Source organism: Xenia sp. Carnegie-2017, unplaced genomic scaffold, assembly GCF_021976095.1.
Source record: "Xenia sp. Carnegie-2017 unplaced genomic scaffold, XeniaSp_v1 HiC_scaffold_16, whole genome shotgun sequence".
NCBI classification, from domain to species: Eukaryota; Metazoa; Cnidaria; class Anthozoa; order Malacalcyonacea; family Xeniidae; genus Xenia; species Xenia sp. Carnegie-2017.
In genome coordinates, this window is record NW_025813469.1 from 12,745,717 (window position 1) to 12,758,449 (window position 12,733).

The following is a 12,733-nucleotide window of genomic DNA, read 5'->3' on the forward strand; positions in this document are numbered from 1 at the left end:
CTACGGAGGGCAGAAAATTTTAAAATTACTCTGTAAACGTCAGTCAACTGCTACAGACACCAATATAAATCATCCAAAGTTTCGTGCAGACATGAACAAAGAAAAAGTTCAATTATGCCTTGACGTCTGTTGTAAGGAAATGCTGTTATTTTTCACTAAATTTACTCTGTATGACGCGAATGCTCGCTCTCGATACCTATATCACACACGCAATTCGGTGCAGAACGCTAAAAAAAGCCCTCACATGCAGGAATAACGAGATTCCACAAGGCATTTTTTGTCGTCAGGAAATATGTCAAGTATTTGTTTAAACAATATAGTTTACAAATATTGTCCACCTATAGTTACTCTTTAGAAACGAGATTGCACGATATATGTAAGTTAAAGTTACAATGTTTTCATGTCGAAAACCTTTTTGTTTCAACTATTAACGTTTATTAAAAACCACGGCAGATACGAAAATTCAACTTGTTTTAAAAATGTCCTTCATGCGACAATTCGTTCTGTAAACTAAATCCAAAACAGTGCATTATTTTCTAATTATTGACACAGTAATCTTCTATCAACATTGTTCATCGCAAATGAGGCCGACAAAATGTGCGCATGTATCTTCATTTTGCAAGAAAGAATTCTATTCTAGATTGATCAAGTCAGCCTACTTCGTCAAAACACACAAAATTATCGTACCACATTAGACGGCAATTATGCTCACGAAACCAACGTCAAAGAAAACCGTGTCTTCCGTGCTAAAATATGCAAGCAGCAAAATTAAAAATTGCTTTTTGTATCAGCATGTCGTTGCGCAAGAGTTCCTTTTTTTGAATAGACTGCACTTGTACGATTTAGCTACAGATGCTTAAGGATGAATTTTCGGTGCAACGATAAAACTCTTTAGTGCGAGCTTGAAGGCACGAAAACACAACTGCCAGCGTTTCTATTTAAAGAATTGTAAGTTTGCGTGCTTCTACGTTTGATGATATGCAATTTTTTTAACAGTTGCGTGATATCGTGAGTGTGTGTCCTACAGGGGGTTAGTTTATCAGTCACGCTATGTGATAGACGTCTTTAGAATGCGACTCCATCCAGCGCAAGTGCCCCGAAAATTGTTTAGTATCTCGCTGTTTTTAGCCGTATGCCATAGTTCACTTGCACGAAGAGGCAACAGTTGCTTTGAAGCAGCACAGTTTGTCGACATTAGGCGAAATGAAACGAGCTGTATGTGTTGAATACAATATGAGAGATTGGCTTTTGCGTTTCATATTGGGAGATGTGGGGATCTATACAATTGTCTTTGATGTTTATCAGTCTGACTGGGGGCTTTTTAAGTTAGAAAAAACACTGCGTTGCACGAAATGATTGATGAATTCTCGTTGGACAAGGTCTTTGACTCACTCCCTACTTTTTAGCTATGAGGCGTTTTGTAATAAACACAACTGAGCATTTTGTATTTCTTGTACAATTTAATGCTCCGCAGAATGCAACTAAAACCTGTTAGATAAGACGAAAGATCTAGAAAGGAACTAGCTTCCTTTTCTCCTTCAACATGACACACGACCAAATCTGTCATGCATTGACGCAGACATGAATGAAATTATGAATATTAACATGACAAGGTCAAAAGTGTCTGCGCAATTCAAACAATTTTCACTCCATCGTCGATTAATGTATATTATAGCTACATTCTCTAACGATTTGCGTATAAGTCCTTGGCTTTTATTTGTGGTTTATCGCTGCGGTTTCACGCGGCGAGAAAGATGTTTGCTTACAGACTTTGAGAATATCTGCACAATTATTTAGTACACGTGGTTGTCTCGAAGATGATCCATTTGAGGGAACCCTCTGATATCTCAGCTCACAAATTGATTTGCCTTTCACATGCAATGATGGCTGTATAGTTCCGTTGAAGCCAGCCCAAAAATTCTTCTATGCAAATGCAAATATTTTGGATGATATCGCTACCACTGACCACCTAGCACAATAGAACATATTCTTTTTACAAAAGGGCCGATGTATGTATGTATGAGAAAATAACTAAGAGCAAATTATTTGATGTATAATTTTTGCAGGATCACTTTTACTATCGGCAATATGTAAATCCTTAGCTAAACTCTTGTCTATAGCTACCTATGGTAAATCTGGCTATATACCCTGCTAAATTGACCGTAAATTGTGTAGTATTTCATGGTCTCAATAAATCGATAATTCTTTAACTTAAAAAAGAAGAAGACAGCATATAAGAGTGCGCGAATTGTAACAGTTCAGCAGTTGAACATTGTATCCAAGGGAATTAATGGTCATTAGCTTCTATAATATACAGTCTTTATTTCATAAAGATATGGTGCACCTACTACAACGATAGGCTTTATTGTTGACAGGATTAGGAATGGCTATATGTAAGTTAAGTAAATACTTGTCGAGCTTTCAAAGCCTTTGGTAAATCACGCGATGTTTTATCTGATTTGCTAGAACACATATGACTACACTTAGCTGGCTACAAACTCAGGAAAATGTATTTCTTATTCACGCACAACCTGAGATTAGCTATTCTCTTTCTCTGTAAGAAGCCAATTGCTTTTGTACTCGTTTAACATTGACAGCAGAACATATAGATCTTTCACTTGTATGTAACTTTCGTTTCAGCATGTTTTCTTATGCTAAATCGTATAGGCGGAATTATGAACTTGTTTGATGTGAAGCTAGCTTGCTGAGTCATTGTTTTGATCTTCGCTTTCGTGAGCAAACAGAATGTTGTGCAAATATACCTTGTGAATGAATGTTAATGCTGTTTATGGATTTATTTGCCGCCTTGATAAACATAGAAGGCCCATAACTGCTAAAAATTTGAAGGTGAACGCTTTTTTTGAACAATGAAATTCTTTTACGAAAGTCGAGTGCGGGGTATTTCCCATTAGAAAGTCCGCTCGCTGTCTCGGCAACAACCAAAACACTGCGGACGGCAGAGAGGGTTTTCAGTAGCTACAATAGCTACAAGCCTCGGAAAGCTGAAAACGGCTTGCGTTTTTGATGACGTCGATTTCTTGTTGAAGGAAGAAGTGCTTTCTTCGATGAAATAAGCATGACAAGTGCGAATGTAATGATGATATCGAAGATTGAATGAAATCTATATACATATGCATCGGTTCTCTATTTCTCAGTACAAAAACTAAGCTGGTCTTGAGCTTCTCCGATCGAGAAAGGATGTACATGCTCACTGCACGGCGGAAAGAGCAAAATATTGATTCACAAGCTTCAATAAGACTTTCAAGATTGCGTGCGCTCGTGCTCGAGGAATGCTTACTATAAATATTGTCTGAGTAAACCTTTCTAATGTCATCAAAACTTGACACGCGATCCATAGCTCTCGTAGCTACAAGCTATATGGACGAACAAACTGTGGGCGATCGTATGAAATATTGCATCATTGACATGAAACAAAAACTACAGATTCAAAACAAAAGCGTTCAAAAGCAGGAACTATTAGACTTAAGCCATATGCCTGCATGCCGTGAACAAAAGTCGCGCTTGTTCTTTACTTTCGTGCGATGGAAAGTTTGCAACTAGCATCGACTGTAATCTTTTAAAATCCATGCGAACAAATAATTTAGCATATGCGTGGATTACTATCGTCGTATGCTGAAACCTTTAGAGGAAATAACCATATACAGATTCAATGATTTAAAACAATTAACAGTCCAAATACAATAGAAAGAAAATCGATCTTTCTGACACAATTGTCGAGTAAATATGAGGTGAAACTGTAATTACGCCATGTAAATATATTTTTTAAATGTAAAAAGCCGACTTTTCTCTTGACTTCATGCGCGAACCCTGAAAATTTTTTTCTCTGTTTGCGGAACCGAAACATTTCAACATAAATGCCGAAATCTATCAAACTTTTCGTGCCGTGTCAACACCTTAAACGTAAACTAAAGTCATGCGGGCTGTTTTCTATGTACAAAAATGTCCTCCAAATTTTATCCATAAAAGAGCGTCAAATTCCTGCCCAGTTTGTGCCCAGAAACTGTTGAACAAAGAATTTCCACAAGCTTGTAAACTATGCAGACGAGTGCAAAGGCAATATTGACGTCTCCGAGTGTTACAAGAGATTAAATTACTGAATGCGTGGACAAATGCAAACAGTCTAGTCGTAAAACACTACGAAAATAGGCTTTTCAATGCGGGGATAATGAAAAACATTTAAAAAATCGCGCAAACAAAATAAACATTTCATTATTACAGACAACCGATGTGATCACGGATAGGAAAACGCTTTCGAATACATTGCATGACGTTTTTTAGGATAACATGTGTTTCACCTTAAAATATTAAAGCGATAAATTAGCAAAACAAGGGAAGCTAATTACGAGCGACGTCAAATTAAGCAAAACTCAGGCTTGCTGCATCGAAACGAGGTGTCGAAACGTTTTCGCGTGATGAAATTAAAGATTACAATAAAGAGAGTGCTCTTGTTTCCTTAAACAATGAGTCACGATATCCTGCCTCGTCGCTCGTCATTATTTATGAAAGAATTTCCACGTCGGGCGAACAAAAAAAATTGTGTTCCTGTGGACTACGAAGATACATTTGTCTGCTAGAATTTCGTTCGTGAGGGGAAAATCTCGAAATCTTGAAAACAGTGTGATTTATTTTGTGACCTTCGAATGTGACCCGCGTTCGTGTCAAACATTAGAGATACTGCTAAGGTAAACATATATTGGAACGTTCAAACAACAAACTCCGCAAGGGTATAACCATCGAAGTTTCAGCACATTACATTTCTATACGCGTGCGCAGAGTGGAAGCGTTACCACGCATGATCGATACCCAGCACCTATATAACAGAACGAACGATACAGTAACTGGTATATTTTCAGCAGATCTCTGCCTTGAACGTATTGACGAGTTCGAGGACGTTTGAAGTCATTCCGAGCATATGTATTGAGCTTGGCTGGCCATATATGATTTGAAAGGAAAAGACGTAAGGGGCATCTGTCAATACGTAGAAACGGTAAGGGAACACAGAGAGAGATATTATATCAACCAAACAAAAAGCTCGTCTTGCAATAACACTCGTAAGACGCCATAGCTGAGTTTCTCAATTCTCAAGTGCCGTTCTGCGCTATAAATACGCGCACGGCGTTCAATTTCAAAGCGAGTCTAGAAGGAGCAACTTGACAAGAGTGTAATCGGTAGGATAATTGATGCAACATAGCCGGGCAGTGAGTGCCTAAATACTACAAAGAAAGACATCTTCACAGAAGCTCAAATAACCTCATAGAATAAATTGCATTGATTGTGCGCTGGACAAAAAAAGTCGTCATTGCAAGAAAAACGATCACATCGCGTTGATAAACCGTAGGAATATTCGAACTACGACTTTCCATTTCGTCGCTGTGATTTACTGCAGCGAAGCTGATTTTTGAACATTTGTAATACATTTCCGAAGGTGCCTACGAGGTTCCCCTGGCGTTCAATAGAATCAGGAAGTCGAAAATAAAGCTCGCTCAACACAAATCTCCCAGAATATTCATCTCGTTAGAAAAAGACACGAAGTTACTACAGCGGAGGGCGATAGAGAGACGTATTCAGTTCATTAAATAAACATTTTTGATCGGTAATTTATCCGTTTTGAGGTTGCGATTAGAGCTGAACTATATATAATCCAACAACACACACTAGACTAGCCAGAGGCGAAGAAGCGTAGTGTTTTGACTGCATTCAAATGGCTTGGAAGGCAATTTCATTCGCGATTCTCTTCGTAAAACTCGCCCTGTTGTATGTCTTTGGCAACATTTTAAAAAATAATCCGTGCATTCGTACGTTTATCATAAAGAAAATGAACCGAGAAGCGTCGATAGTTATGCCAGTCGATAACTACTCTCTTCTCTTGGAACCTCATTCAAACTCTTTGGAAATACGAAAAGAACGAGCTCAATCACGCGTCCAAGAGAGGTTGCACGGCGCCAAACCTGATTTTGATTGCGGAAACGAAAGGTGAAAGCGTCGTTCACCTTCTGGAATTGGTAAAGCAGAATCGACTGCTCGTTGTAATTTTTGGCAGCTGTACTTGTCCAGTTATCATAGCAAAGGTAGAGCAAATGCTACAAGTACAACGCGAGTTTGAAGATATTGCCGACTTTATCCTTGTGTACGTCCAAGAAGCTCATCCTCAAGATGGCTGGAGAATGAAGGTAAGAACGACTGTGGATAATTAAGGGATGTGTAGAGGATTTTCTAGTCCTACGCCCGTATTATAGAAGCTCACTCGTTCTCATTGATTGCGACGGAAAAATTGTTTTCTCCCACCATTTAATAGCAAACTTGTTTCTCCATTCATGGCGAGGTTATTTTCAAAAAATATTTCAAATCAAAAAATCAGCATAGGGAAAACGCCGTTTTTGAATAGTTATATGCATGAGGTGATTTTGACGCCCGCACTTAGTGACTTTTGGGTGTGAATGAGATTCTAGAACACATTCGTGAGTGTCAAATACAATTCATGTATTTCTATAAACAATAAGAAGATAACTTGATTGGATTCTCTTTAACTGCAATCAACCTCCGAAACATTTTTTCAATAGACTCGTACGAAAACCTCGCCTAATTTTAAAAAATCGTCGCAGATCCTACGATTTTTGTTACATACAGCGATATTTGATATCAAACTTGCTTTTCGCAGTTAAATTCAATATATGTGTGTTTGTTGATTTTCGCTATATCTTCGCGGGACGCTATGAACAATCGTGGGGCGATCAACTGTTTGTTAGCCTTACTTAGGCATCTTAACTGAGAACAATTGGATAAGGAACCGCATGTACTACTCTTAACGGGCGCAACTGGCTTCACTTTGCGTACATTATATACTTTATTTTGCAATACATTATCCGTGCACTTTTAACGAATAATGTTCAAGTTAATTATTTTGAATTTTGATATGCAGCGAAGTAGTTGGCCGTTGGTAATATTGTACACGTGCGTAAACACGTTACTCACGCTGCACCGACATGCGTATAATGAAAATGATATTTTAGTTTCCGCATTACTGAAGTAATAACGTTCCAACTCATTTCCTAAGGGAAGAAATCTCTTTACGACTTTAACTAATTGACAAGACTTATCATTGAGTGTATTGTAGATCGTGTACAAAAAAACCATAAACTCGTAAGTGATAATGCCCAAAAAAACGTTTGGAAATGCCTAAGTATCGGAGTACAGAATAAAAATAGCATTGAAAACCGTTAATGCATTACAATACACAAGTGCATCAAGGTTCCATCAATCTTGAATGAATACATGATGATACACAAGTACATATTTAGTATATCAATGCCGTACCTTGACAAGACATAGGCTATAGAAGTGAGTAGCGTAGTGGGCAAAGTCTACAGCTTTGCTCTCGCTATATAAATATTGAATTACTAAAGTATTTAGAAATCTGTTGTTTTTACAGTAAGTAAACTTAAAAATATATTTTCCTAGAGGGTGTAAAATGTCTGGCTTGCTACTGATAGCTCATAACTTGTAATTCCTTATGTTTTCTTTATAAAACACCTATGTTGTAAGAAGACACGTTTCGATCGAGGATCGCGTGGAAGCCTCGCAGATTCTTCGTGCCTTCGTCCCGACTAACTTTCCGGTTTACTCGGATACGCTGGACAACGCGGCAAGCACTGCGTTCAGCGGTTGTCCGAACAGAATAGCGATCATTGAGGAGGACAAACTGATCTATCAGAATGGACCTGGACCGACATGGTTTGACTTCGAGGAGACCAAGCAGTGCCTCAAACGCTATCGCAATAACAATAAGGCTTAGAAATGAGAATATATGAAAAGCATTTTTTCGATGGCTTTACTATGACGTCAGCATATACTATGACGTCAGCGTAAGATATAAATACTCCGGAACAAAAGTTTTGGTATAAAGTTAACAAAAATATTCGCGATCTTCATCCGTTTTATCTTCTCAGCTGTTCAAAGCTGGTATAATCCGACTTGTTATTCATATTCTACTGACCAACAACAATCTCAGTAATGCTGAACAATTATGAATGCTATGTAGTAGACAGGGCTTGGAAATATTCATCTAAGCTGAAATTTCAGACTGATTTGACAGACTGATTCGAGGTTGGAATATTGGCAATCTTTGCTTCATCATACCAACGCACAGCAAAAAATGTTTATGGAATAGTTACGCCGATGCAAGATTAATTCAATTTGAAGGAAAATACATCCGCTAATCGATGAAGCAGAATGCTTTTTTCCAGCCTTGTTTCAGCAAAGCGTTTCCGTATTAAATGGGGGAAAAACACATTGAATTTTATCCAGCTCATGATATAAGCAATAAATATGTATCAAATGTATAATTATGTATAAAGAACTTATCCAATACACGTATAGTTTATCACGATATATCCATTATTAGCCTGCGACACGAGACCTCTGGAGTTGTTATATAGCTATAGATGAACTCTTGATATGATATGTGTGGCAAAAAAAGCAGATTAAAATGTTATCAAATTATTTAACGCATCGTTTCTGAAGTGTCGTGTTGTTTTTTTTTCTGTTGTCAAGATTAATCTACCCTTCGTGATCAGTATGATAAAGACAACATGGCCGTACTAGCGTAGCGAGCTCGCAAATTTCACGCTTATAATCTAAAATATAAAATAAAACGGTAAAAAGACATCTTTTATACACAGTTTTTCAAGTTCTAACCAAGATAATTTAAACTGTAATATTTCGGTTTTATTTCACGGACCATGCATCATCAGACAGAATGATATATATTCACAAGCTGGCTGTTAATAATGTATATATACAGTTATATAAACTAGCTACTTTGAAATTGAAAATTTTTTGTATTGCTGGTGTGTTTCACCAAGTATTGAACATAAGTAAGTATTTAACTTTTTTTCTTTTTAACTTCATTTTCGTTTTCATTACCAACTTAGTCCTAATGGAGGAAAAACCCTATAGTTTAATTACAATTATAGCGTGGTTTATATCAGGGGTGGGCAACATGCGGACCGCGGGCAGGGTTCGGCCCCTGAGGGGTTTTTGACTGGCCCGCCGACTGTAGAAGTTGCCCACCCCTGGTTTATATGAAGCCTGTTAACATTTGCTGTGGAAACAGAGCACCTGAAGAAAACCTAGAATTTTCTTGACAACTTTCTTTTTCATGTGACCAGCCCACATGCAGGTCACTTAAAATACATTAACACAAGGCTACTTGGCTGGAATTAATCTAGTGGGCAAGGAACCTTTTAAATTGTTTTGAAAATCTTTTAAAAGGCAGAAAGGCATTTATACAGGACAGTCAATAAGGAAAACGTGAATTCAAAGAGAAAAATTTCATTTTCGTGAAAAATACAGCCACCTTTTTGCCACGCTCGAAAATTTTGTCGAAACTCAACTTTGAAAGTGCATTAACCCCGTCCCCCCGTGATCTTCAAGGTGAAAAGCTTGGGCACTCTGGATTAAATTTTTTTTACCTTCCTGATCACATTAAAAAATTGGATAAGACATAAAAACACACCGTAGTAAAAAAACACGACCGTAGTCACGAGGTTTGTCATGAATGGCAAGTGAAAAAAGTGTTTTCATTGTAGCTTTGGCCTCCAAACATCCATGGAATGAGACCTGCCTTTAAAAAAGACCTGACTAATTACTAGGCAGCATGCAAGAAGCTTAGAGCATCATCACAGCATATATTTAGATGAGAGTTTTTCGCTAAATACACTCATTAAATTACGATTATGCAGAAGCAGTCGAAAAGAGCTGCTCGTAGTTTGTCTGTTAGATAATGACGTTTACGATCCGCGCAAAAGATACATTGATTTAACATACAGCATGTCTAGCCGATGTTGCAAAGCTGTAACTAAAATAAGACCAGGATCCAGTAGTTATCAAACATATCATTTTTTGTTGGGTAACTTATACTTCGTGTTTTTTCCCACTCCCCTTCCTCCCCACCCCACTGAGACACTGTTAGTGTTTAGTTCGTTACTCCATTTCCAACATCCTTTCCTCCTCCTCGCAAAGTCTTCGTTACTGAAATAGATCCCTTTACTTCGTTACACATGCAGACATGGCAACAGAGTTTAAAATGGTTCAAACGAAGAACAGGTCAAATATGCCGACGCGATAATAACGCAAAATTTTCATCTTTTAATACTGTCATCCTATTTATGGGTCTACATGTTTTGAGATTCACGGTTTTGTTTTTAGTAAATATATTGCAAGTCATATTGTTTATAAAAAGAACGTTCGTTTCACTGGCAAAGTCTCTCTGATTAGTTTATAGAACAGCAGGAGAACGTATAATAATGTCATTAAAATACGTGGGAATTATGTAAATAGTTTAGTGGAGACGAAACAACTTTCCCATGGCGTCGCGATGCTAACGTTAATTCAATATTGTTAGCTGTTCACAATTACTAAACACGACAGTTTCAATTTTGCACAAGCTGTATTTTCAGAAGTGAAATGATGAATTTCTGATAATGTGAAATGATGAATTTCTCGGTGTGAGTGAAAAATATAAAAGTTATCATAAGTGATTAGTGTAATAATAGAATGTTGATGCGCAAAATTTCAGCAATAAAATTAGATGAGTGAAAGAAGACTGGCAATCTCTAATTTTTAAATTATTTATCAGTGCTCAGCTTTCGGCCAAGTTGTTATGCGAGCACTGGAGTCAATGCGAGTCAAAAGCCTATTTCAAAGTCAGATCATGCACTTATGATGAAGATTCAACATTGAATCACCTCAAGCAAACACTAGACTGCTTACAAAACTACTCAAGTTTTAATATCAGATCACTCCTGAATATACACACGAGTTATGTAAGGACTACTTCTGATTCAAAATCAAATCACTCTTAATGAAAACACTTGACTTAAGTATTATATACAAAAACTCAAATTTCAACATCAGATCACTCCCGATGAAGACATTCCACTTGACTACATCAGAAAGACTCGATGTTCGACATCCCAACGTGGCTGATCAAGAAATTATATTGATACAATCTATAAAGACAAAACTTTCAACAACACTGTATATTTTATGGACTGTTAATTAAATCTAAACCAGACGTCAATATTGCGTGCACCTCCAACGCAAATCACATTCGTCGCAAGGAACGAAAATAAAATTGTTTTCTCACAAACAGTCACGCAACGGAACACGATTTTTCAAATTGTTTTTCTCACTTCCTTTCAAAACGTACTCTATTGCTTTTTAATGACAGCTTTAATCCGGAAGAAGACTCAGAATGAATGTATCCACGCCAGTTTTAGTAATCGAAATATGGACATCTCGTCATCACATTGTTTTCGGCACGTTTAAAAAAATATAAATTAATGATGAAACTTTACGCAAGAGACAAAGTTGATTAAAACACGCAGACAAAATTAAGCACAAACATACCATACGATGCGGCAAAGAAAGAACTAGTGTTGTATGTGCACTGTGCAGTAGTATAGACATTAACTATCCTGCAAGTTTTGTGCCTGTGTTCTAAAAGCGCCCTCACATCACACTCAACGATTGCGACACTAAAAACGCACTCCCGCTAATCAATGATAAACTATTTCTTTATTCATAACAAGATTTTTGCTGAAATATTTCTTGTGGAGCAATCGTTGCAGTAGACATTGCCTTTAGATGGTTATGAGATGATTTTGAAGCCACACTCAGTGAGTGTGTGAGTTTTAATAACACCGACGCTAGTTATGTAAATTTTAGAGCATTATTATTATTTTCTTTCTTTTTGAAATCTGTTGTTTTCAAAGTGAGTAAACAGAAAAACATTTGGATGGCTACCCTACCGATTGCGTGGTTTCATAAGTAAGTTAAAAAAATTCCATTCGAAGGTATCGGTTTGCTCAGTTGGTGATTTAATCAGAAATTATATTGAAAATAAATGTCAGATCTATTTCAAATCGGAATGCAATGAAGCAAAATGTAATTACTACACAATTAACCTTATTTGGTAATGGATACACATTATTTTTAAGCATTCAAAAAATCAAGTAAAGTATTCTTAAGTAATAAAAAACAAACTGCGACTGAAGAAATTTTTTTTATAAGTTGTCCAATTATAGTTTATGGCTGACGAAGCAATGCCGTTACCGTTTTTAGCACTTTCAAATATGAACTATCATAAATGACGTCATGTGTAGTGATGATCTGTCTTCTATGGTTGCCATGATGTCATGTCAAAATTCACAATTAACTTATTTAACTACATTTTCATCCACTTATAACAAAAAGAAACTTAAGTGGAAAACTACCATTGAAATGATATTGTTTGATCGTTTTCGTTATATCAAAATTAAATTATCATTCCTTAACGTTTACATAAACAAAGATGAAAGGAGAAATGTTGACCTTCAGTAGACTTCCCTGTGGAATGAATTCACACGAGCTAAAATTAAATGACGGCAATTTCTATTTTGCACCTTGAACAATGACGTAATAATTATTATATTTAACTCGCGACTGTGCCAAAATGTGAAGTGGTCCGATAGATTTAGGAAAAATAACTTGAATAGGAAATCCTATTAGTTTGTTTTTCTGTCAAAATATTTTTTAAATGTAAACTCTTTCGATGTACACAACTTTAAACAATTGTCGCAGATGACTACACGCACAATCATACGGGTGGTTTGGAACAGAATGTTTAAGCTCTAAATTTAAGTTTCTGTAAACACCGATTTCCAATCTCTTC

General features: G+C 36.8%; 1 protein-coding gene across 1 annotated transcript; it reads left to right on the forward strand.

Moving 5' to 3' along the window:
• Positions 1-6,021: 6,021 nt before the first annotated feature.
• LOC124436997 (thyroxine 5-deiodinase-like) lies at positions 6,022-8,520 on the forward strand. Its single transcript, XM_046987001.1, has 2 exons — positions 6,022-6,191; positions 7,547-8,520. Exons 1-2 carry the CDS (start codon positions 6,099-6,101, stop codon positions 7,811-7,813), a joined length of 360 nt encoding a protein of 119 aa, XP_046842957.1. The 5' UTR covers positions 6,022-6,098; the 3' UTR covers positions 7,814-8,520.
• Positions 8,521-12,733: the final 4,213 nt, after the last annotated feature.

Excerpts from the sequence above, each read along its gene's own strand:
- LOC124436997 (XM_046987001.1), top strand. The coding sequence starts at position 6,099 with ATGCTACAAGTACAACGCGAGTTTGAAGATATTGCCGACTTTATCCTT. Across the intron at positions 6,192-7,546 it reads AAGATGGCTGGAGAATGAAG|AACACCTATGTTGTAAGAAG; the intron begins GTAAGAACGACT and ends TTTTCTTTATAA.